This window comes from Rattus rattus, chromosome 2 (genome assembly GCF_011064425.1).
Source record: "Rattus rattus isolate New Zealand chromosome 2, Rrattus_CSIRO_v1, whole genome shotgun sequence".
Lineage (NCBI taxonomy): Eukaryota > Metazoa > Chordata > Mammalia > Rodentia > Muridae > Rattus > Rattus rattus.
In genome coordinates, this window is record NC_046155.1 from 118,446,667 (window position 1) to 118,470,558 (window position 23,892).

Consider the following 23,892-nt stretch of genomic DNA (forward strand, 5'->3'; position numbering starts at 1 on the left):
GTGACAAGGGCCACCATCCGGCCTTCAGTATATCAGGGCGTCTCTCCTCCACTGACTTCCTTGCCGTGCCCTCGAGGTCCCTCCACTTCCAGCTCATCCACCAAGAGGGTTAGGGCGGCGTCCTCCGGTCCCAGCAAAGAGGAAGAGGCAGGGTGAAGCCGGTGCGGAGCAGGGGAGACTGTGGGTAGGGGTGGGCGACCGCCTGAGGATACTGCGCAGCGCGCCGACCCTCAACCCTCGGTCGACCGCGAGCCTCCCGCCTCAGCAACGCCGCCCTGCGGGAGGGCGGGGGCGCGCGGCCGGAAGCGCCTTTCCCGGAAGGCAGGGGGGCGGCGCCGGCCTCAGGGCGGCTCGACCATGGCGGCGGCGCGCCTGGTGCTCACTGCCTGAGCCGAGCCGCGCAGCGGGAGGATGGCCTCGCTCGGGTCAGCCGCGGCTGGGGAGCCGGCGACCGGAGCTGAGGCGGAGCCAGGTCCTCCGGCCCCGCCGCCACCTCCGCCGCCGCCACCCGCTCCCTCGCCGTCCGCTCTCGGGCCGTTGTTGCCCCTGCAGCGGGAGCCGCTGTACAACTGGCAGGCCACCAAGGCGTCGCTGAAGGAGCGCTTCGCCTTCCTCTTCAACTCGGAGCTGCTGAGCGATGTGCGTTTCGTGCTCGGCAAGGGCCGAGGCGCGGCTGCCGCCGGGGGCCCGCAGCGCATTCCCGCCCATCGCTTCGTACTGGCGGCCGGCAGCGCGGTCTTCGACGCCATGTTCAACGGCGGGATGGCCACGACGTCGGCCGAGATCGAGCTGCCGGACGTGGAGCCCGCCGCCTTCCTGGCGCTGCTGAGGTGAGCGGCGGCCGGCGCGCGGAGCCAGTGCCCCGCGGCCTGGAGGGAGGCGGCACCCAGCTGGGCCTGCGCCGACTCCCGGGTGACCTTGGGCTAGGGGAGTCGGCCTCCCTGGGTTCCTCCCCCGCAGGCGATGCTGGAGAAGGTCGGCCAGTAGTTACAGTAAAATCCAGTGTCGCCGTCCCAGCTGTGTGCGCTTTGCTGTTGAAGGGTGCTGTCACATTCCAGTAGCGGAATTGTCGCCAGAATCAAGTGGGCAGACTAGAAGAGGCAGGCTGTCCTGATTTCCCACTTGCAGGATTCGTTTTTGTTTAAAGGACCAGGGTAGATGAAGGGTCTTAGAGGACTGGTGTTTTCAGGTTCTTCGTGGTTTGTTGTCAAGAATCTGGAAAAATTTTAGTCATAGCAGGTAGCTGACCTGCTTCAAGTTTCTGCAGACAAGAGGACATTTATTGTATTCTAAAACCCGCCACTGGTGTTAAGAGTTTGCTTTCTGATGATCTGAGGGTAGGAGCTGATTAGTTTTCTTTAATGGAAGGGAATAGCATTTTGGCGTTGTTTTTAATCACAACAGTCCTGTTAGGGAGGCATATCGTGTTGTTTACCCCAATTTTACAAATGGGATTGAGTCCCAGAAAAGTAACTCGCCCAAGGTAATCAAGCCAGCTCCCGGAGGACCATGTGTGTTTCATTATCCAAAGATGGTTTTGGCTGCCTGGGTGATGTGTTGTTTTTAAGATAGCAGAGTTTTGAGTAATTCTGACGTAAACAGGCAAGCCAGTGGAACACAAGAGTCCACAAAGGCTCACAACTTCATCAAGAAGATGCGTACAGAGTGAAATACAAAGTTCATACAAGAAATAAATGTTAAGTTCCCATTAATAAATGAATAAAGGACAAGATAAATAGAAAAGAAAAAATACAGCTAAAGAATGTTTGACCTCATTAGTAAATGAGGAAATGCAAATTAAAACAGTAAAGTGCTTTCACCTTTTCTTGAGCCCCACCATTTAGAGGGTGGAGATGTGGGTTTTGGTTTTTATTTTCTTGGACCAGGACTCTGTGTAGATTTGGCTGATTTGGGGCTCGATATGTATTCCAAGCTGGCTTCGAACTCAGAGAACTTATCACCCCCAGAGTGCTGGCCCACTGCACTCTAGGGGTTTAAAAAATGACTGTAAGAACACTTTCTGACCAAGATCATCATAAAAAGCCTTTGAAAAATAGTTGGATGCCTTAGATTTCTACACTTAGAAAACATTAAATTGTTGAAAAAAGTATCTACAGCATTCTCCACAATAATGTAGAGAGAAATTAAGCTAAGGGAATAAATAATTCAATAAAGAATCATAGGTCCACTTGATTGGAATATAATGTAATCACTGTGAAGTTTATGAAAACCAGGTAATATTATGGGCAATGCCCAAGGTAGCATTTTGAATTTCATGCACCATAGTAACAACTGAAAAGAAATGGAACAAATACACACCTGGAGATAGGATAGAGGGAAACCCCAATATGCCAAGTTGTGTTGGACTGGAAAGCAGATCATAAGTGCCCTTTTCTCTCTTTCCTCAGATTTTCTAGCATGTAGTTCATTTGTATTCATGGGCTTAGATGTGCAGCCTGCTGGCTAGTATTTGAGTCATTTGGATTTGGAAGTTGACCAGGAAGACTGGACATAGCTTGCTTAAATTGTGTAGTTTAGCAGCCTTTCTTAAAATGATGGGCCAGACAGGTGGCTGAGTGGGTAAAGCCTCTGTTGCCAAGCCGGAAGGGTGGCCTGGGTACCTGTGGCCGCGCAATGAAAGGGGAGAACTTACTCCTGCAAGTTGTCCTCCGACCTCTCTGTGTACTGCTGTGCACCTGCCTCCACACACATGCAGGAAAACATACAACAGAATGGTTCTTTTGCCACCCGTACCAGGATCCACTGGGATGCTAAATTAATTATTAGATGTCTCCTTTTGGTATCATATTTGGAGGTGAAACCTTAAAGCATTTTTTTTTTTCTGGTTCTTTTTTTTTCGGAGCTGGGGACCGAACCCAGGGCCTTGCGCTTCCTAGGCAAGCGCTCTACCACTGAGCTAAATCCCCAACCCCCTTAAAGCATTTTTAATACTTTTCCTAAGTGAAATTTACACTGGCTAAATTTGAGAATCATGGAGCTAAACTATTGGGCACTCTTTTATTGATAGGGCTAGAATAAAACTATGGAGGGGACTATTTCATAGTTTTATTTATTTATTTATTTTCTTCTTTTTTTCGGAGCTGGGGACAGAACCCAGGGCCTTGTGCTTCCTAGGCAAACGCGCTCTACCACTGAGCTAAATCCCCAACCCCCATAGTTTTATTTTTAATTTGTATTTTCATTGAATGTGCTAATCAATTTTAATAGGAAATTAATTTTAGAACCCTTGAAATATACAGTCATATTTGATCCCACCCCCCTTTTAAATTAATTATTTTCCTGATAGTCAGGTTCTGGTCATTTTTCTATTCTGAGCTGCATATCTAGACTAATTTTTACTTAGGAATTGATTATCTTTAAAATCCTGTGGGACAACAGGTGGTGGAGCCTGCTAAACTGGAAAAGTGAGGTAGCTGAGGCAGACTTTTATTGTCTTTACAACCTTAATTAATCACCATTACTTTCTGAACTTCTGAACTTAGATTTTAGACTCTTCAATAATCTGATCACTGGAAGCACTCACTTACAAATGATGTTCTTGTCCATTTGATGTATACTGGGTCTCCCTGTGCAGCTGTGTTTTCAGTGTAGATTCAGCAGTGGACAAGAAAAATCCCTGGTCTCACAAAGTGAGTAATTACATAAGGGAACTGGGACACAATGTCAGGACTGACAGTGTTTTGAAGGAAATGAAGGCTTAGAAAAGGGGTGGGGTGGGCCTTAATCTCTCCGGTTAGAGAAACTACAAGAGTAAACTAGCATGGTTTGAGTAGATAAAAAGAAAGCCATGGGTGAGATGGTAAAAAAGATGGGACAGGGATTTGGGAGACTGAGGAAGGCTTCAGAGAAAATGCAGAGAGTTTTCAGTGGAGTGCTGCAGTCCTACTTAAAAACCTCACGTGCCTGTTATTTGGAGATTAGACAGGGGAGTAAAATGGGAAGCCATGATAAATTAAGATGTTTTGTCGTACTCTACTCAGACATGAGATGGTGATGCATTGCCAGGGAGGCATGGATGTGCTGAGTGGTCAGATTACGGTTATATTTTGAAGGTGGAATCAGAGGAAGTTAAGAATGAATGGTATTTAAATGATTTAACTGAACGAGATTAACTTGGGAAAGAAGTGGATCGTCGTGAAGGGACAGGGGTGAACCCTGAGACCTGGTAGCTCATAGAGATGTAGGAAGGGAAGGGAGATTTGACAAAGCAGGCAGCTGTCAGTGAAATGAGAAAGGAAGTGGGAGCCTGGCATCCCGAAAGTCAAGTCAAAGAGAATACTTGGGAAATGAGAGTGGAAAACTTTGTACTGAGGGTTGGGTAAAGTGAAGTGAATTTCTGAGGGTGTGGCGGGTGAAAGCTGTTGATTTCTCTGAGGTGGGAAAACACTAATACCTGTGCTCTCACTCAGGATTCCTTGGAGAGGGGGGGTTCTGGCCTTGAGTTTTGCTGCTCCTCGCTGGGGTGGAGGTCTCAGTTTTCAACCACACTGGAGCTTCTGCGTTTGTCTCTGTAGCCGGGCTCCTACTGTCTTTGGACTTGGCTGTTGGAGTTGTTAGCACCCACTCCAGGATCCCTGTCACTGGAGTTTCTCTCTGTCATGTAGGAAGTGGTTTGGTGGATGACGTTTAATGCTCTACAGCTGTTAAAGGCCATTGTAGTACCACCTTGCTCTTTCCTCTGTCCATTCGATATCCCCACCTAATTCCTGGTGGCATTTTCCTTATTTTAATGCCTGCCTTCCAAGGCCTCTTCTAACTGTATAGCTTCTACCTAAAAGACAGTAATTACTATACTCCAGGTAATAATTTGGGGCTTTACTTTTTTGATTAAATCACTGTTCCCTTCCCCACAGGCAAATTTGTACCCTAGCTCATTTAATCTCTCAGCATGTTTTGGTTACATGTTACTCTAGAGCAAACCATTCCAACAACTGGTGGTTTTAAACGGTCATTTCATTATCTTTAGAACCGTGTGGGTTGATGGGATCACCCAATTTTGGCATATATTTAAGGTTTCAGGAATTGATTTCGGATAACATCTAGGGCTGTGGTCATATGGAGGGTTTGACTCAGATTCTGGATGATTTTCAAGTACTTTGAGGTCATTTCAGCAAGCTTGATTTCTTGAACAAAAATAGGAGCTTCCAGGTGTTATTAAGGTGTAGGCTAAACTGATGCGTTTGTGCTGCTGCATTTTGCTGACTAATAATGAACGGGAATCACGTAAGCCAGCAAAGATCTATATAACAGTGTTAATATTACAAGGCATGACTTAATGTGGGCTTCTTAAGTGATTATTCTATCTCAGTGTCTGGTTGATACTTCTGATCTTACGGCACTACTTTTAAGCATTCATGTAAACTTATTATGGACAAAGCTATCTTACTCTCTTGTAGCTCTGTTATCTACCCCAGTGCCTGATGATATACATAGTCCCTCAAAAATGTTTTTGAATAAAATGGATCATTGGTAAACATAGGATCTTTTATGTACCTGCCCCACCAACTGTTTTTTCTAAACTTGATCTATCTAAGATCAAGTTTTCATTCTATCCTTTCAAAATTAGTTTAATTCAGGGCTGCAGGAACATGAGGCCTGAATTTGGTTCCCAGAGCTTGCATCAAAATGCCAGATGTGGTAAGCATGTACTTAGAGTCCTAGTGCTGGTAAGACTAATTCAGGAAGAACCCTGGACCTCCCTGGCCTGTCTGGTTTAATTAGTGAGTTCCAGACCACTAAGACTCTACCTTCAGAGGAGATGGATATTATTCCAGAGGTTGGCCTCCACACCCACCCACCACATATATGCACCCACACAAGAACACAGGTGCATAACATTCTTTTAGTCAGGTGTGGAGGCACACGGGTGTACCCCAGCATTTGGGAGGTGGAGGCTTGAGAATCAGAAAGTCAAAGCCTGAAACAGCTACAGAAGACCCTATCTTAAAAATTTCTTAAGTTGTATTAAATATAGCCTTGGATTTTATCTTGCTGGAGACCATCTTTGGGGTGGAGAGAAAGAAACATACACTTTGTTGGCATTTCTCTGTGTTTTGTGTTCCTGTCCTTAAAGGTTGTGTCTGAGAACTTCAGTTGTCTCTTCAGAATCCAGAGTCGAGCCTGTTACATTATGGTGCCTGCTGTGCAGGCCTGGCAGTCTGAGCTGAGCACATGGAGGTAGAAGGGGAGAGCCAATTCCCCAGAGTATTTTACCTTCATGCATACTGTGATATCATGCATGCAGACTAATAGTTAAAATTCAAGTGCAAGGAATTGTGGTAATGTCATGTTTATGTTTTAGTTGTATCTTTCTTAGTTTTTCTTTTTCTTTTCTTTTTTTCCAGAGCTGGGGACCGAACCCAGGGCCTTATGCTTGCTAGGCAAGCGCTCTACCACTGAGCTAAATCCCCAACCCCCTTAGTTTTTCTTAATAAAATAAAATTCTAATTGGGGTCTAGAGAGATAGTTGAGTGATTGAGAGTACTTACTGCTCTTGTAGGCAACAAGATGTGATTCTCAGCACCCAGGACAGGTCACAACTGCCTGTAACTCCATTCCAGGGAACCTTCCTAAGTTAGGTCTTCTGGCCTTTGCAGGCTCTTGCGTGCAAGTACAAAAACTCTTCAGCCTTATATACATAATATTTTATAAATAGATCTTTGAATAAAAAGAAATCCTGATTAAATATATTTCAGAGGACATATGTAAATGAAATATGAACGAGATGATTCTTGAATTTTTAGTAAGCTTTTATTAGAAATAAGAATACCAGCCAGGCGGTAGTGATGGTGCATGCCTTTAATCCCAGCACTTAGGTAGCAGAGACAGGCAAATTTCTGAGTTCAAGGCCAGCCTGGTCTACAGAGAGAGAGTTCCAAGACAGCCAAGGCTACACAGAGAAAACTTGTCTCAAAAACAAACAACACAAACAAAAAACAAAAGAAGAAAGAAATGGAAAAAAATTGATGTTACTTAGAAACTTTTGCCTAGAATGTTAATATGTGTACTCATTAAAACTTAAATGTGCGCATACTTTGTCTAGAACTTTTGTTCTATAGGGGAAAATTCCCTTTTTTATTGTTTGTAGTCCAGCATTTACTTTTTAACTTGCATTCTCAAAAATAATTTAAAGCATCTTATAAGAAATCTAAGGATAAAAACTAAAATAGCACCAAGTAAGGTTAATGTAAAAAATAATATGTTGTGATCAAGCTGAAATTGCAATTTCATTTGTAATTGTCTTAGCAACAAATGTAAAAGTAGGAAATTTGCTTGATCAGTTACAATTCGTGATGTTGCTAGATTTAAAAATAAATAAACTACATAGGGGATTTGTACTCTACTGCTGAGAACAGTAATGAAACCGACTGTCCCAGCTGAGTTGTCTGTATAGAGAAGGGTTACTGTCAGAATGGACAGTGTGCTGAGCAGTGGCTTTAGACAGACAACGCCACTGTGATAATGACTGTGCTCCTTGATATGAGCTAAAGCTTATCACTGAAGTGGAATTTTTATTAAATTCAGTTCGAATGTGAAAGATCACATACAGAGTCATCTAAAACACAATTCTTTTTGTACCTGGGATGTCTTCCCAGAGGTTTGATGCCAACCTAAATTGGAGCTCCCATAGATTCACATAGAACCATGTACTTCAGCTTTGTGTCCTTGTCCTCCATCTTCCTCATCTAAAGTGATTGTTAATAAACATGAATATGCCTGTTAGAAGAAAGGGAGAGGGTTTGGAATGGCCAATGTATAGAAAATAGACAATGTATTGAGAAGTTGTGTGGATAAAATGAGACTGGCTAAACGTGGAACCCATAATCCAAACCACAGAAGGAGCCTGGTGGAGCCAGGAACTGTTCTGGTAGAACCCCACCCCCTACAAACCGGTAGTAAAGAAGTGGGGAAGGGGGAGCCTAATGCCTAAAACACAAATTAATGTAAAGCCTCTATGAGGTTGCAAAGACTGTCCCTCAGCCAAGTGCTTATGACAGCTGAAGGTTCCTCTGTAAATCTGAGCAGACTGCCTGGCAACAAATAGAACTGCTGGTATGATTTTGGAACCTCTAGTTAAAGCTGTCATAATGACATGAGGGGCCCTTGATCTCAACCAAGGTGCTGGTCATCAGCCTCCACATACCCAGAACTCACAACCTAGCCTTCGCATTTTCAACATGTATTTACCTGGAAACAGACCAGCTACTAATTACTGAACTTGGAGATATTGACCACTCGACACACAGAAAATCAGAATGTGAATGACAAGACAACAAACAGAACAAAAGATTTCATGGAAGCACAGACTTGAGGGAAAAGAAGACTTAAAGTTTTTACTGCGTGTCTTGGAAACGAGAAGAGGTTTTGTATCCATAAAACTAAGACATAAAGTTGTGAAGGGAGGAAAAAGGAATAATCAAGAATAAGGCAGGAGTTTTTAGGAATTTGAATGTGATTGCTAGGGAGAAGGGTAGGGCTATAAGCAAAGGAAAAGAAATATTCTGCCAGTTGTGATGCACTCCTTTAATCCTGGCTTGGTCTACGACATGAGTTCCAGGACAGCCAGGGCTACACAGAGAAACCCTATCTCAAAAAACCAACCAAACAAACAAACAAAGCCACAGAGAAAGAAAGAAATATTCCAAAATACAAAAGAAAAGTAGATCATATATTAGTAAGCAGCTAACATTTACTCATTAGTTTTTGTTGGGCTCCACTGAAAATGTTTTTTGTTTTAACTTGTGTTCATTCTCACTCCAACATTACAGATACTGTTATTTTCCTCTGTGGGGAGTCACACCATGGTAATATGCTTAAAACCACACACCAGATAAACGATAGCACTGGTTCAAACCCACAGAATTTATTTCTTTTTCTCCTCACATGTATTGTTGATAGACATTTATTGAGTCCATTGATATGGAACCTGTGCATACAGGTCAACTGGATTAGTTAATTGTTTTATTCCTCTAAAGCACACTAATCTGTGGTCATTGTGCTAATTTTGGAATTGCTCTGAAAGGTTTTAAAGAAGGTTCTGATAACAAGACATAAATGAATCTTTTAACATTTAGAGCTGTGACTTTAGCTAACTGTAGATTTCCTCAAGTGAATGTCCTTTGATGAGGGAGACGTTAGTGAACCACTATTCTTGTAAGCAGCTGTGAAGTGCTACTTGGAGCCCAAGGTTTGACCTAGGGACCTATATTTGTATGCCTGTCTCTTGAGCACCTCTTACCTTCTGAAAATCGAAATACTTTGTACCTCTGAGGGGTAAAGATCAGATGTCTGTGCAGGTGCCTCTTACCCTGATGCAAATTTCAGGGCTTTTTCTTTTGTTGTTTGCTCATTAAAGTTTAATTCTGATGGATTGCTTGTCTAAAACAATGCTGATTGTCTATTTAAATTTTTAATTGCTTTCAGGTTTTTGTATTCAGATGAAGTTCAAATTGGTCCAGAAACCGTTATGACCACTCTTTATACTGCGAAGAAATATGCAGTCCCTGCCTTGGAAGCACATTGCGTAGACTTTCTCACCAAACACCTTAGGGCGGACAATGCCTTTATGCTGCTAACTCAGGTAAGTAAATATAGGTAAAAATAGTACATAGAAGCTGAACATAAGCTGGGCAGGGTGGCACACACTTAGACCCAGCACTCGGAAGGCAGAGGCAGGCAGATTTCTCTGCGTTTGAGGTTAGCATGTCTTCAGAATGAGTTCCAGGACAGCTGGGACTGACTACACAGAGAAATCCTGTCTTAAAAAAACAAAACAAAAATCTGTTTGATAGATCTTTCACTTTATAAAAATGCACTAGATTTCTTTAAGAATGAATTCTGGTTATAGACTGGATCCTATACTAGGAGGAAAATGTTACAAAAATAGGACCAGGTCAAAGTTACAAAACTGAAATCAGCCAAAAAAAAAAAAACCCTAAGAAATATTATATTAATTTTGTACTTACCAAACTAGTAAAGTTATGGGAGACTATCCTCATTCGTAGGAAATTTAAAAATTCATAATATATGCAACTTACTTTCCTGGCCCACCCCTACTAATGGGTATATTTGCTCTCCCTACAAAATATAGGTTTGTATGGAGGGAAAGAATGAACAGATAGAGTAGGTAATTTTTAGGTATGCAATCTGGAGATGTGTATGTCTCTGTGTGTGTGTGTTCCTTTAAATTCTAAATTTTATGGGAGAATTACATAAAATAGTTAATATTAATACTTTTTATTACTTAAAGCTAACATTAGATTGGTAAAGCAAATTAATATAAACAAGCTCAATGTGTGCTCCAAGAAGAACATTTGTGCAGTTGCATCTGAATTGCTCAATCTGGGTTGGAGAAACGACTCAGTGAAGTGCTTGTAGTAAAATCAAGAGAACATGTATTCAAATCTCTTAACATTCGCATGAAAGTCACATCAGCATTGATGGGCAGAGACAGGTAATAGCCAGCCAGCTGTGAGCTTCAGAAAGGGACCCTGTTTCACAAAAATATGGTGAATAGTGATAAAGGAAAACCCTGGACATCTTCTTCTGGCCTCTGTGTGCACATAAATGGGCACATACCCACATACATATGCTCACATGTACTGTACATATGTGCACACACATACACAGAAAATGATTGAATCCTTTAAAATTGATTTTACTGTGACTAAAGAGATGGCTCAGCAGTTAGAGAGTATTCGCTGTTCTCATAGAGGACCTACAGTCAGATGTAAATGGTCTCAAACTTCATAACTCCAGTTCAGGGAATCCAATGCTCTCTCTCTGTGTTCTGTACAGACACACACAGTACACATACATACAGTATACATACCTACATGCATGTAAAACACTCATAAGAATAAATAAACCTTTAAGAAGAGAATTTTATTTAAAATTAAGTGAAGACATCAGTCATGTCAGGTTATGGGTGTCATTTCTGGTATAGTTAATTAGTTGGGTACCTGGAGCTCTAAAATTCTTATACAGCTCCCATTTCTACAGGAAATGTTTTTTAAAAATTTGTGATCTCTTTAGTTGATGTACTAGTTTCCAGGGATGGTAAGACTAAAGTGGTAAGTACTAGACGGCAGCATATTTAACTAGATGACCTTAGACAAATAAGTGTACACCACTGAACTGCTTGATGTACTTTACCTAGAGAGTTTGTTAAGGATCAGACTAAGTAATACATAAAAAAGTAGGTTGTAATATATATGCATATAAAAATAACAAGATTGGTTGATCCCGTGAAACATTAGTGTTCCTTACCCTTCCTTTTCTCATTGTCAGTATTTTGCATAATTAGAAATTGCAGCTGTATACAGTATCAACTTTGTGCACAGTCCGAGGTAAAGTAACTGAAAGTAAGATGACTGTTTATTTGTTGGTCTAGGCGCGGTTGTTCGATGAGCCTCAGCTGGCCAGTCTTTGTCTAGATACCATAGACAAAAGCACAGTGGATGCAATAAGTGCGGAAGGCTTTACTGATATTGACATCGGTGAGTTCCCAGTGATCAAAATGTTTACCTTGGAAGAAAACACTGTCTTGTTGGACTATGTGTAAGTGGATGTTCTCTCCAAATGATTGAAGGTCTGTCTGCCTCCTTAAGGAGTGGTACTTCTTTCCATCTTAGTGAGGTACTCTTGAAAATCCTCACTACCTCGATGTGTCCCAAAAAGTACCAAACAACTAAGATTGTCCACCATCTTCCTGGGATTGCCCTAGGGTCCTAGAGCAAATAAAAAGAAGAATGAAATGTGATTGTCTTGTTAAGTAGCTGCTAGTTAGAGATGCCAAGGAACAGAATATGGGAACATTAAGACTTACCATGTTAGTAGATTAGCTAGCACGTAACGATAACTTTAGCCATTCTAAGTCGGTATCTGATCTGTGAAAACTAATTACTTGATTACTATGAAAAACTAGAGACATTACCTTAAATCGGGGTTGGGTCAGGAAATTATGACAAAAGAGGTCTGGTGTGAGCCATTAGCAATGGATGGTACTTGGACTGGGTATGGCTTAGTTGAGTGCTTGTAGTTAAAACAACAGCATTAGGCTTTAGAGACAGGGAATCACAGGAAGTAGGTGGCAGAGAAGAGCTGACTGATTGTTCCAGATGCTAGAGGACCAGGAAGTTGACAGGCTTAGGATTTGAACTTTGTTCTGCAAGAGAAGAGAGAACAAATGTCCATACTTTATCTTTTTATGGTGAACTAGAATTAGGTGTCTTCAGTCCCTTTCTTTAGGGATTGAAATTCATATATATGTTGCCTGCTTCATTTGTAGGTTTTTTTAAAAAGGCATTTTGTACAAAACAGTCAAAAGAGAAATGTTAACTTCCTTCCCTGTGTTAGAATTCCTCAGTTCCTTTCTGGCTGTTTTTAGTCTTCACCAAGAAGTCTGATGCTGGGGTTGGGGATTTAGCTCAGTGGTAGAGCGCTTGCCTAGGAAGCGCAAGGCCCTGGGTTCGGTCCCCAGCTCCGAAAAAAAGAACCAAAAAAAAAAAAGTAGTCTGATGCTCTAAAATTTTTGTATTCTTCTCATTTACAACAGGAAATGTTTTTAAATATATATTTTAGATCTGATTGCTGAAACTTAAACCCCAGAACTTAGTCTTGATTATTCTTTTTCATTAGCCCCACATGCAGTCTCACCAGTAGGTACCCATGACTTCACTTTGCAAACAAATCCTACAAATGACCATTTCTTATCTGCTGCTACCTTATGAGCATTCTTTCACATTGGGATGACTTAGAATGATGTTTGTAACTGAAAATATCAAATTGTATTACTTCTGTTTCCACTGTAGGAAGAATATAGTTCAAATTTTTATAACTCCTAGAAGGTCAGGCCCTGTGTGCGGCCGAGATTAGGCTTGGCTGTAGTAACAAACCCCAAAGTGCTGTCTGGCTCAAACACAAAAACAAGGTCATTTTGTATTCATGGAATGGTCCACAGAGCATGTCATCAGCAGGTAGCTCTCTGGCCTGATTACTGCCTGTATCTTGGTAGCAGATGGGAGGGAAAATATCCACATGTTATAAGACACTTGGGACTAAAAGAAATAGCATCCTTATTTCATTGTCCAGAGCTCAGTCACATAATCACCTGACTTCATGGCAAGCTAGGATGAACAGACTAGTTACTTCCTAAGTCAAGATAGAACAAAATTGTAATTAACAGCTCAAACTCAGCACAACCGGCCAGTCTCCTGCCTCTCAGCCATTCCTGTTCCATTTACACCCAACAGGAGTCATTATCGTTCAAGCCTTTCTATTTGTTGCTCATTCTGACCAGACTCCCTTTACCTTGAATATTTATATGGCTACCTGTTTTTAACTACTCAGCTCACAGGTTAACTAGACTGCGATAGACTATCTTAGACCTACTTAATCTAATAACTAAATAAGATCCCTGTTCCTTCACTCTGGTTTATTTTTTCATATTTATCGTACTTGAGAGTCTTAACTAGGTGTCTTAAGTGTTGTTTGCCTGCTTTCCTCCTAGACTGTATACCCCTTTAAGGCAGAGGCTTGTCTTCTTTACCACTGTATTTGCAGCACAGAAGACAGCAGAACACAGTATGCGTTAAGTTAATACCCTGACCAGCTACGACAACATACTGTCTCTGCGTGTGTGTAGTTTTCAGTCAGGAAGCCGGGATGATCTTTTAAGACATAACTTAGCTCAGCTTACACCACTACAGTGAGTTGTGTAAGAACTGACACTCACCCTTTTCCAGCCGTGGAGCACTTCTCTTTTGTAGCTGGAATAACATTCCATTGTCAGCTTACCTGTTCATTGCGCAGTGCCCTGGGAGGAGTTTACACTTTGTGATTTACTGAAGGGCAAGGGCTGGTTGAGCTGCTAATAAAGCATTGTTTAATCTTGATTGTTTCTTGTTAAGCTGTTAAATGCTCCATTGTTTTTCATCTACTCCTGAACTCACACTACCTGTGTCTGAGTGCTTTACATGTGGCAACTGTAAATATTTTTATAAATAGCTTTTATAATTTTCATCCTTGGGATGAAATCTAAGAGCCTAGGAATCTTAAAGTGTGGGTGCTTAGCTGAGTCGATTTGCTGGTTTGTTTAACACACAGTGTTGTATTGTGTTTATGACTCATAATCTCTTGTGTTTTTATCATCGTAGGCTCAGCTATACTTTTTTAGCCAATAGAAGTCAAGATAGAACAATAGAAGCCTGCAGTAGGATATATGTATTCCTCCACCTATTTCCACACCGTAGGCCAGTTTGCCTGGCATGTACTTGTTGAACTTGGGAATTCTAGAGAAAGTGTAGTAGCTAAGAAGATAGGGATCCCCCCCACCCCTTTCTCGGGTTTGAGCATGTGTTCTAGAGGAAGAGAGATGCTTTCGATTTTTTTTTTTTTTTTTTTTTTTTTTTTTTTTTTTTTTTTTGCTTTAGGAGAAAGATTCTTTGTAACATGGAGATAACAAAATGAATTTGGGCCAGCAAGATAGCTCAGCAGGGAAAACGTGCTTGCTGTTGAGCCTGATATCTGGAGTTGGAGCCCCAGAGCCCATACAGTAGAAGCAGAGAACCAGCTCCCGTAAGCTGTCCTCTGGCTGTGCACTGTGACATGTGCATACATACAAGCATACACACAAAATTTTAAAAATAACAAAAAAAAATTCTCACTGTGCCAAGAGCAGAGTGATGTGGTGTATATCATACTCCAGGATTTAAGTTTATTTTTAACTCAAAGTTATTACTGAATTAGATAAGAGATTTGTTTTTGGTTGAAGAAATTAAATATTGTTTGTTTATTTTTTGAGACAGGGCCTCACTCTGTAGTCCAAGCTGGCCTTGAACTTGTGATTCTCCTGCCTCTGCATTTGGAGACTGGGATTATAGAAGCTAGCCACCATGCCGAGATCACTGTGTATTTTTAAAATTTATCTGGTTTTATTTTATATGCATTGGTATTTTGCTTGCATACATGTCTGTATGAGGATGTCATATCCTCTGGAACTAGAGTTACAGACAGTTGTTAGTTGCCATGTGGTTGCTGGAAATTAAACCCAGATCCTCTGGAATTGCAGCCAGTGCCCGTAACCTCCGAGCCATCGCTCCAGCCCCTCATTGTGTATACTTAAATAATAAAGTAGGTTAATTTTCACTTAATTGAGTTGTGAAAAGCGACATAGAGCCTTAGTTCAAACTAATTTGCTCAATGAAAATGAAAATAAAGACATTTGATATTAAAAAACAAATCCTGGGGAATCGCTGGGATGAGGAAAGGTGGAGTGATGACCCGAGGCTAGCCCAGAACTCAGACCTGAAAGGCCTGCTCCCACTGTTGGTCCTTTGAGGCCCATATTACCACTTGCACACCATCCCCATAAGAAATAGTAACTCGATGTAACTTTTAAAAGGAACTTTTATTTAACCAATTATTAACATACTGTTGAACCCCTACTTTACTCTAAGGACTGATATCAATGTTACCCTCCTTCGATAAGCAAATATTTGACTTGTAGTGTGAATGTATAGGCTTCAGAATATATTTTTTAAAATAATTTTATATTTATTTCTGAGTGATTTATTACTCATGTGTAATGCTTTAGTTGAGTTCTGCTATGTATAAATATAGCATGTTTTTAATTAAATTTAAAATGTAAGGCAGCAAGCCTTGGAAACGGAGACTTCTACAGACCCTCCAACCAAAACTTCTGACTCCTCCTCCTCTCTTGCTATTTTACAAGTGTCGTCTAACATAACTTTTGTTAATTAAGCCTCTTCTCATTAGAATGTAAATTCTGTGATAGCAAGGACTTAACTTTTGTTCAGTGATTTATCTGTGCACAGAGTACCTAGCAACAGTGAATGCTTCAGAATAAATATTTGTTGGGGTTGGGGATTTAGCTCAGTGGTAGAGCGCTTGCCTAGCAAGTGCAAGGCCCTGGGTTCGATCCCCGGCTCCAAAAAAAAAAAAGAACCAGAATAAATATTTGCTGAGTGGATTGTATCTGTAATCTTCACTAGTCTTTGTGAGTAACTTTGATGCCTATTTGTTGCTTACTGTTAATTTTCTAGCTATCTAAACATGCTTAATAAATGGCATGGCTATATCAGGAGTTCTAAGTGATAAGTTACCTGTTTACCATATATAGTTTGTTTTAAGAATACTTTTTATTTATTTTTTGACAGTTTTAAAAAATATATGTGTGTGTTTATTTAATTCCTTTAGTGTTTCTAGTATTTTAAAGATAAAGCCAATAATTTTTGTTAGTTGGCTAATACAAAGTACTGGGTGTTATTATGGTAGCCCTTCCTTGTTCCCTTCCCACCAAAGCCTGTCCCCTTACTCCTCTTGCTGCTCATCCCCAACAAGCCCTCTTCTACTTCCATGGCACATGCATTCCATTGCCTTCTCTTTTCTCCTCCCCTGAGGTCTGTTGTTACCATTCCAAGGTCCCCTTTCTAGTTATACACATGCATGCCCAGAGAATTTAGGATCACATAAGAAAGTATGCTATATTGTGCATTCAGAGTTCAGTTTGTCTCATTTAAGGTGATTGCCAGTCCCATTCATTTTCCTGCAAATACGTTTTTTTTAACAGGTAACTAGAATTCCAGCATGAATCTTTCTACTCAGGATCACTTTGTCTAATATGGGGACTTCTGTGCTTCCATGAGCATTTTAGACTGGTTGTGCTAGTTCTGTGAAGAATGTCATTGTAGCTTGGGTGGAGCTCATACTGAATATGTAGATTATGTCCAGTAATGTTTTCATAGTATCAATTCAGCCTATCTTTGATCATGGAAATACCATTTTCTTGTGTCTTTTTCCTTTAGTTTTTAAAGTTTTCATTTATTCCTTTTTAAACAGCTATTGTGAATGAGATGTCTTTTCTCATTTCCCTCTTGACATACTCATATTTACGTATAGAAAAGCTGACGTTAGACTGGCACCCTATGGTAGAAGGATGGAGCTGACACCCTTAAGTATTGTCTTTCCCCACACATGTGCTGGGATACATGCGGCACACACACACACACAGTTTAAAAGAAAAGCTACTGATTGTTTACATTGGTAAGTAACCGTCCAGCCTAAGGATTTTCTGATGGAGTCTTGAGGGCCTTTTAAGTGCAGGATCATGTCCTTATCTGAGGAAGGACTTCTTCCTTTCTTACTTTATAGACTTTGAGCCCTGTATTGATTGATTAAGAGTGGGGATAGTCAGCACCCTTGTCTCAATCTAGGGTGCAGAGGAAATAGCTTAGTGGTTTCCAACTTGGTATAATGTCTTATCGGCTTGTCATGTACAGCCTTTGTTATGGTGAAAAGTGTTTCTTCTATTCTGTTTTCTTCAGGACTTTTATCATGAGGGCTATTGAACTTTGTCAAGAAGCTTTCCTCTGTCCGTTGGGATAATTGTGTGATTTCTGTCTTAAGTCTGCTTTATGTTGCATCATCCTGCTGGCTGGCTTACACTCTGTTGTTACATCCTAGAGTTCTTGGAAGCTTTGCTCACTTTTTTTCCTATATATCAGGATGTATTATTGTCTCCACCTGGTCCTCCATTCTTGATATTTCCTTGTCTTCTGAAGATGCTTTCCACATCTTTTTATTTAGTTAGCTCATTTCCAGAATTTCTACTTAATTTCTTTACAGAATTCCTTTTTTCTTTTCTTCCTTCCTTCCTTTAAAAAAAAAAAAACTTTCCTTTTTACTTATTTTCTTATATATTGCATCCTGACTGCAATTCCCCCTCTTTCCCCTCTTCTCAGTCTCTGTTCCCACCTCTCCTTTTCCCCAGTTTCATCTTCCCCTTCATTTCCCCTCAGAAAAGAGCAGAGCTCCCAGAGACATCAACCAAGTATGGCATAATGAGCTATGTGATAAGACCAGGCACATGTTCTCATTCATGTCAAGGCTGGACAAGGCAACCCGGGAGGAAAAGGGTTCCAAAGACATCCAGAAGAGTCAGAGACTGCCATCATTTTCACTGTTAGGAATCTCACAAGAACACCAGGTTACACAATCATAACGTATATGCGCATGACCTAGGTTGGACCCCTACAGGTTTCCTGATATCTGGCCCACTTGAGTTCCCAGCCAGTTGATTCTGTGGTTCTTGAGGTATCTCTGACCCCTGTGGTTCCTCTGGTTCTTCCTCCCTATTCTCTGAAGTATTCCCTGAGCTCCACCTAATGGAGCTAATGACTGGGGGACCCTGCATCTGCTCCTATAAGTTGCTGGTCTTTTTAAAAATATGATTATGCTAGGCTTCAGTGTCAGCATGTCATGCAGGCATCATAAAGTAGGTTGGAGGTTGCTGTGCCAATCCCTCCACTGGAGGCCTTGCCTGGTTACAGATGGTGGCTGGTTCAGGCTCCAGGTCCCCTTACTAGGAGTCATTCCATTACACTAGGTTTCTACCTGGCTCCTGAAATGACTACAGTTCCAGTCATCTCTCCCAGTACTGTCTCCCTACATTCCCACCCCTCCCTGATCCCATCCCACCTGTCTGTCCCCCGTCCACCCAGGAAGTCTCTTCTGGTTCTTCTTCCTGGAAAGACCCTTGCTTGTGTATCTGTATGTGTATCTGTGCCTCCTCCACCCCACTCCCCAATGCCCTCCTTGTTTCTTAGCCTCTCTGGGTCTGTGGATTGTAGCATGGTTATCCTTTACAGCTAATATAAGTGAGCGCATAGTATGTTTGTCTTTTTTGGTCTGGATTACCTCACTTGGAATGATTTTTTGTTGTTGTTGTTGTTCTATCTGCATCCATTTTCCTGTAAATTTCACTCACGATGTCATTTTTTAAACAGTTGAATAATACTCCCTTGAGTAAATGCACCACTTTTTTTTTTTTTTAATCCATTCTTTGGCTCAGGAACATCTCAGTTGTTTTCAGTTTCTGTCTGTGTTGAACAAAGCTGCTGTGAACATAGTTGGCCAGTGTCTTTGTGATAGGATGGACCATCCTTTGGGCATATGCCCAGAAGTGGGTCTGGAGGTTGATTGATTCCTGACTTTCTGAGAAAATGCTGTATTGATTTCCAACGTGACTGTACAAGTTTGCCCTCCTGTCAGCAATGAAGGAGTGTTCCTTTGCTCCACATCCTTGCCAACATGAGCCATCACCTGTGCTCTTGATCTCCGCCATTCTGTAAGGGAGAATTGCACAGTTGTTTTGATTGCCTTTCCCTGAGGGCTAAGGATATTAAGCATTTCTTTTAAGTGTTTCTCAGCTATTTGAAATTCCTCCGTTGAGAATTCTGTTTGACCTGTACCCCATTTTTTTTTCTTTTTTTCGGAGCTGGGGACTGAACCCAGGGCCTTGCGCTTGCTAGGCAAGTGCTCTACCACTGAGCTAAATCCCCAACCCCTGTACCCCATTTTTGATTGGATTATTTAGTTTGTTGATGTCTAGTTTCTTGAGTTGTTTATAATTTTGGATATTAGCCCACTGTCAGATGGAGAGTTGGTAAAGATCTTTGCCTATTCTGTAGGCTGCTGTTTTGTCCTGTTAACATTGTCCTTTTCAATTTCATGAGGTCCCATTTATTAATTGTCAGTCTTAGTGTCTGTGCTATTGGTGTTCTGTTCAGGAAGTTGTCTCCTGTGCCAGTACATTCAAGGCTAGTCTCCATTTTCTCTGTCAGGTTCAGTGTTTTCTGGTTTTATGTCGACGTCTTTAATACACTTCAGTTTCGTGCAGGGTGATAGATATAGGCCTATTTGCATTCTTTTATATATGAGATCCAGTTATACAACACCATTTGTTGAAAATGCTTTTTCCCCCATTTTATATGTCTGGCTTCTTTATAAAAATAACAGGTGTTCATGGGTGTGTGGATTTATATCTGGATCTTCAATTTGATTCCATTGATCAACTTGTCTTTTTTATTGCTAGTCCCATGCAGTTTTTATTATGATAGCTCTTTAGTACATCAGGGATTACAATACCTCAGGATATTCTTTTATTATATAGGCCATCCTGTTGTTTTGTTTTGTTTTGTTTTTCCATATGAATTTGAGTATTGTTCTTTCAAGGTCTGTAAAGTATTGTGTTGGAATTTTGATGGGGATTGCATTGAATCTGTATGTTGCTTTTGGTAGGATGGCCATTTTTATTATGTTGATTCCCCCAATGCATGAGCATGGGAGATCTTCCCATCCTCTGGTATCTTCTTCAATTTCCTTCTTCAAAGACTTAAATTTTTATTACACAGGTCTTTCACTTGCTTGGTTAGTTACCCCAAGGTATTTTCTATTATTTGTGGCTATTGTGAAGGGTGTTATTTCCCCCATTTCTTTCTCAGCCAGTTGCCTTTTATATGTAAGAGAACTACTGATTTTTTTTTCTTTTAGTTAATTTTCTATCCAGTCACTTTGCTGAAGGTGTTTATTAGCTATAGGAGTTCCCTGGTAGAATTTGTGGGGTCATTTATGTATTCTATCATATCTTCTGTGAATAGCAATACTTTGCCTTCTTTCCCAGTTTGAATCCCTTGGATCTTTATTTATTTACTTAGTTGCCTTAGTGCTCTAGCTATAACTTGAAGTTCTCTGTTGAATAGATAAGGTGAGAGTGACAGCCTTGCAGAGACTCACTCTATTATATATACTTCACCACTTAGTTACAGTAGGTACAGCTTGTCTCTGGTGGGGGGGGGGATTAGTTCTTCCATGCTCAGAGTTGCCTGTGATTGAGGCCCAGGGCTATGGAAGGCCTAACCCCCTGGGATTAGTTACCTCTGTCCTATAACCTCTCCTACCTGCACAAGGAGACGGCAGCAAGTTCAGCAGCACACTTGCTAGTTTCTGTGTTCCTCTCACCCAGGCACGGTGGGGCTGATTCCTTCCAGGCTAGTCACTTCAGAGCTCTGGTGGAGAGTTTCTGCATGAGGCTTCTCTATCCCCACAGCCTGTGTTGCCAGGCCAGATCTCCATTGACTGTGTCCAGCCCCTGATCGTGTCTGCTCTCTAGTCTGCTGTTGTTGTCACGCTGTGTCCATAAGAAATGCACTCCCCCAGCAGATGCTACTCCTTCAGTGCGTGCCAGTCGGCAGCTGCTCCTGCCTACTCCCTTGCAGAGCCTCAGCTTAGCCTTTGGTCTTTTTCTTCCAGTCTCTCTTACAAAGAGTTTGTTGTTTTTATCCTGGTTACTTTCTGTCACTGGGTTATAATAGTCTTAAGTATCTAATCTGTAGAGAGAGAGAGAGAGAGAGAGAAAGAGAGAGTGTGTGTGTGTGTGTGTGTGTGTGTGTGTGTGTGTGTGTGTTGTGTTTTAAGCTGAGATTTCAACACTTAATATAAATAGTACTTTGTTAAGGAACAAAATATTCTTTATTATTGTCTTTTCCTCTGTAGATACACTCTGTGCAGTTCTAGAAAGAGACACACTGAGTATCCGAGAAAGTCGACTTTTTGGAGCTATTGTACGCTGGGCAGAAGCAGAGTGTCAGAGACAACAATTGCCTGTGACATTTGGAAACAAACAGAAAGTTCTAGGAAAAGCACTTTCCTTAATCCGGTTCCCACTGATGACAATTGAGGAATTTGCAGCAGGTAAGGCTGTAACTTCACTAATTTGAAAGTTTTTCCAGAGCAAGAAATAAAAGTAAGCTATGACTTACCAAATGCTAGTTACAGAATAAACATATTTGTGTGTAATTTCATTTAATTCTCATAAGAGCTGTTCAAGGCAACATCCACATTTTATAGAATGAGTAAACTAGAGAAGATTAAGTGTCTTGCCCAAGGTTATAGGAATGAATCTTTTTTGGTCTTTATGGTTGCTACTGTCTAACATTAGACAGGCCTAATGTTCAGTTTCTGGTGTATAACTAGTTTCTGGTGTATAGTAGTTCACAAGCAGGGGTCCTAATACCTCCTTCTGGGCTCTTTGGGTACCAGGAACGTACATGATACAGGTAAAACAATCATACATGGAGAATAAAACAATGAAAATTTAAAAGTACATTCATATAGGTGTCATTGGTATACAGTATACATATTTTTATTGGGCATATATAAGTAGAGAATTAGAGAACTACTAAGTAGCAAATTGATATTTTAGCATTGGTCTCTCCCGTCAATTTCCCAAAGTGGTTAAGTCCACACTAACAAGTTAAGACAATTAAGTTCAGTCTGACTGTTCACATAACATTCTTCTCTTAACACTCTTTATCGTTATGGTTGGAGTTTGCTTTCTCTCACCGTAATTAAAGACCGTGATCAAAAGCAACTTGGGGAGGGAAGCGTTTATTCCTCTTACAGCCCGGAGTACTTTCTCAGCATTTGCATGGTTTTTGGGTTTAACCCACAGCAACAAAAGACAGTTCTAATTGTGTAGTAGAGTTCTTTTCCTCATTAGAACTGTGGTTATAGGTGTATGCTTTCAAATATGTGAAATTTTGAGGTTTTATTTTTATTTTCTTTTCTGGTAGAGTCAGGACATCTGTTATCTCAGTTCTTTGAAATTTGTTGACTCGTTTTATGTACATGTCCAGTCTTAATAAATATTGATGTATATAAAGTGAATGTATTTTAAATTGCTGAGTACAGAAAACTCTTGCTTAACAACTTGATTAATTATGTGTCTACAAAATACATATTCTAAAAATATTGCTCAACATAGCTACTGTTTTCCACTGTCCTGTCAGGTCCTAGGAGAGCGGTTGGAGGGTTTGGTTTTAGTTGAAAATATGTTCCCACTTTGTTCCATAATCTTTTTCTTTAAGATCGTATCATTAGGTACATTAGATTTTATATTTCTTTTATTGGATTTATCCTCCTTTATTTTATACCCCATTCTAAATCTAGTAAAGCTTACCTTACATCTTTGACACTAACGTAGTTTTACAATCTTTTTAAAAAGCGTTTTTGTATTCTACATTTTCTAGATTTATTTTTGTTTCTTTCGGTTGTATGTGTCTGAGAAGTAGTGTGCATAAGAGTGCAGGTGTCCAAGGCCAGCGGTCTTGGCTCCCCTTGGAGCTGGTGGCACGGCAGTCATGAGCTGCCCATATGGGGACTGGGAACCAGACTGGGTCTCTACAAGAGCACGCACGTGCTGTTCCTTACTAAGCCATCTTTCCAGAGCTGTATTCTTTATTTTCCCCATTTTAATTAGATTTTCATTATCTTTACATGCCAGTCATGTTTTTGTAAACTGTCGTTTTTTAAGTTAGCCAGTTCTGAAAACATCATCATTGATGTGGTACATCTGAGGACATTTAAGAGTTCTTGGTACATACGATTTGCCATCTTGCTTCATGTTCCTATGTTGACTCAGCTGTGGTTTTGTGATGGATTTTTGTTTGTTTGTTTGTTTATTCTCTCTTTTCTGGTATTTTGTTCTCTTACTTACTTATTAAACATTCTTTTATTATTTTGTTAGTGCAAAGCAAAAGAAGATTAGTAATTTTAATAAGAAATTGAGTATTTTTTACTATTCTTTTGGTATGTTACTTAATATACAAATCCTTATGATATTTTAAAATTAAATCTTAAAAAATAAAAATTTCAAATTAAACTGTCCCATGCAGTACAAAAGACTTTTCTGTATTATCTTCAGTGTTTGGTGCATTTCATGTATTTTGTTCCTTCATATATTTTAAAGCCTATAAGATGTTGTCATCTTAAAAATCATTAATCATTTAGATTACCTGTAAATTCATCCTTTCTGATGACTGCTGTGCTCTGTCTGGGATCATTTCTGTCAAGCTAAACAATTAGTATTTTCCACAGTAGGTATTAGGCCATCAAAGTCCCTCAAAACTCCTCTTGTTCCTCTGTAAGCTTCTCTTCCTGCTCTCACTTTTCAAGGCTATGTTTCTGGGTCTACAGCTTGAGCTTGGCAGCTTCTCATTTACTATTTAGATG

General features: G+C 40.6%; 1 protein-coding gene across 1 annotated transcript in view; it reads left to right on the forward strand.

Annotated features, from left to right (window-relative positions):
* Positions 1 to 318: 318 nt before the first annotated feature.
* The window catches only part of Btbd1 (BTB domain containing 1), a 36,421-nt gene continuing 12,847 nt past the window's right edge, over positions 319 to 23,892 (forward strand). The window contains exons 1-4 of the mRNA XM_032893311.1: positions 319 to 830; positions 9,445 to 9,601; positions 11,414 to 11,519; positions 21,376 to 21,573. Coding sequence (XP_032749202.1) covers positions 412 to 830; positions 9,445 to 9,601; positions 11,414 to 11,519; positions 21,376 to 21,573 — 880 coding nt within the window. The 5' untranslated portion in view covers positions 319 to 411. The remainder of the gene's footprint in view (positions 831 to 9,444; positions 9,602 to 11,413; positions 11,520 to 21,375; positions 21,574 to 23,892) is intronic.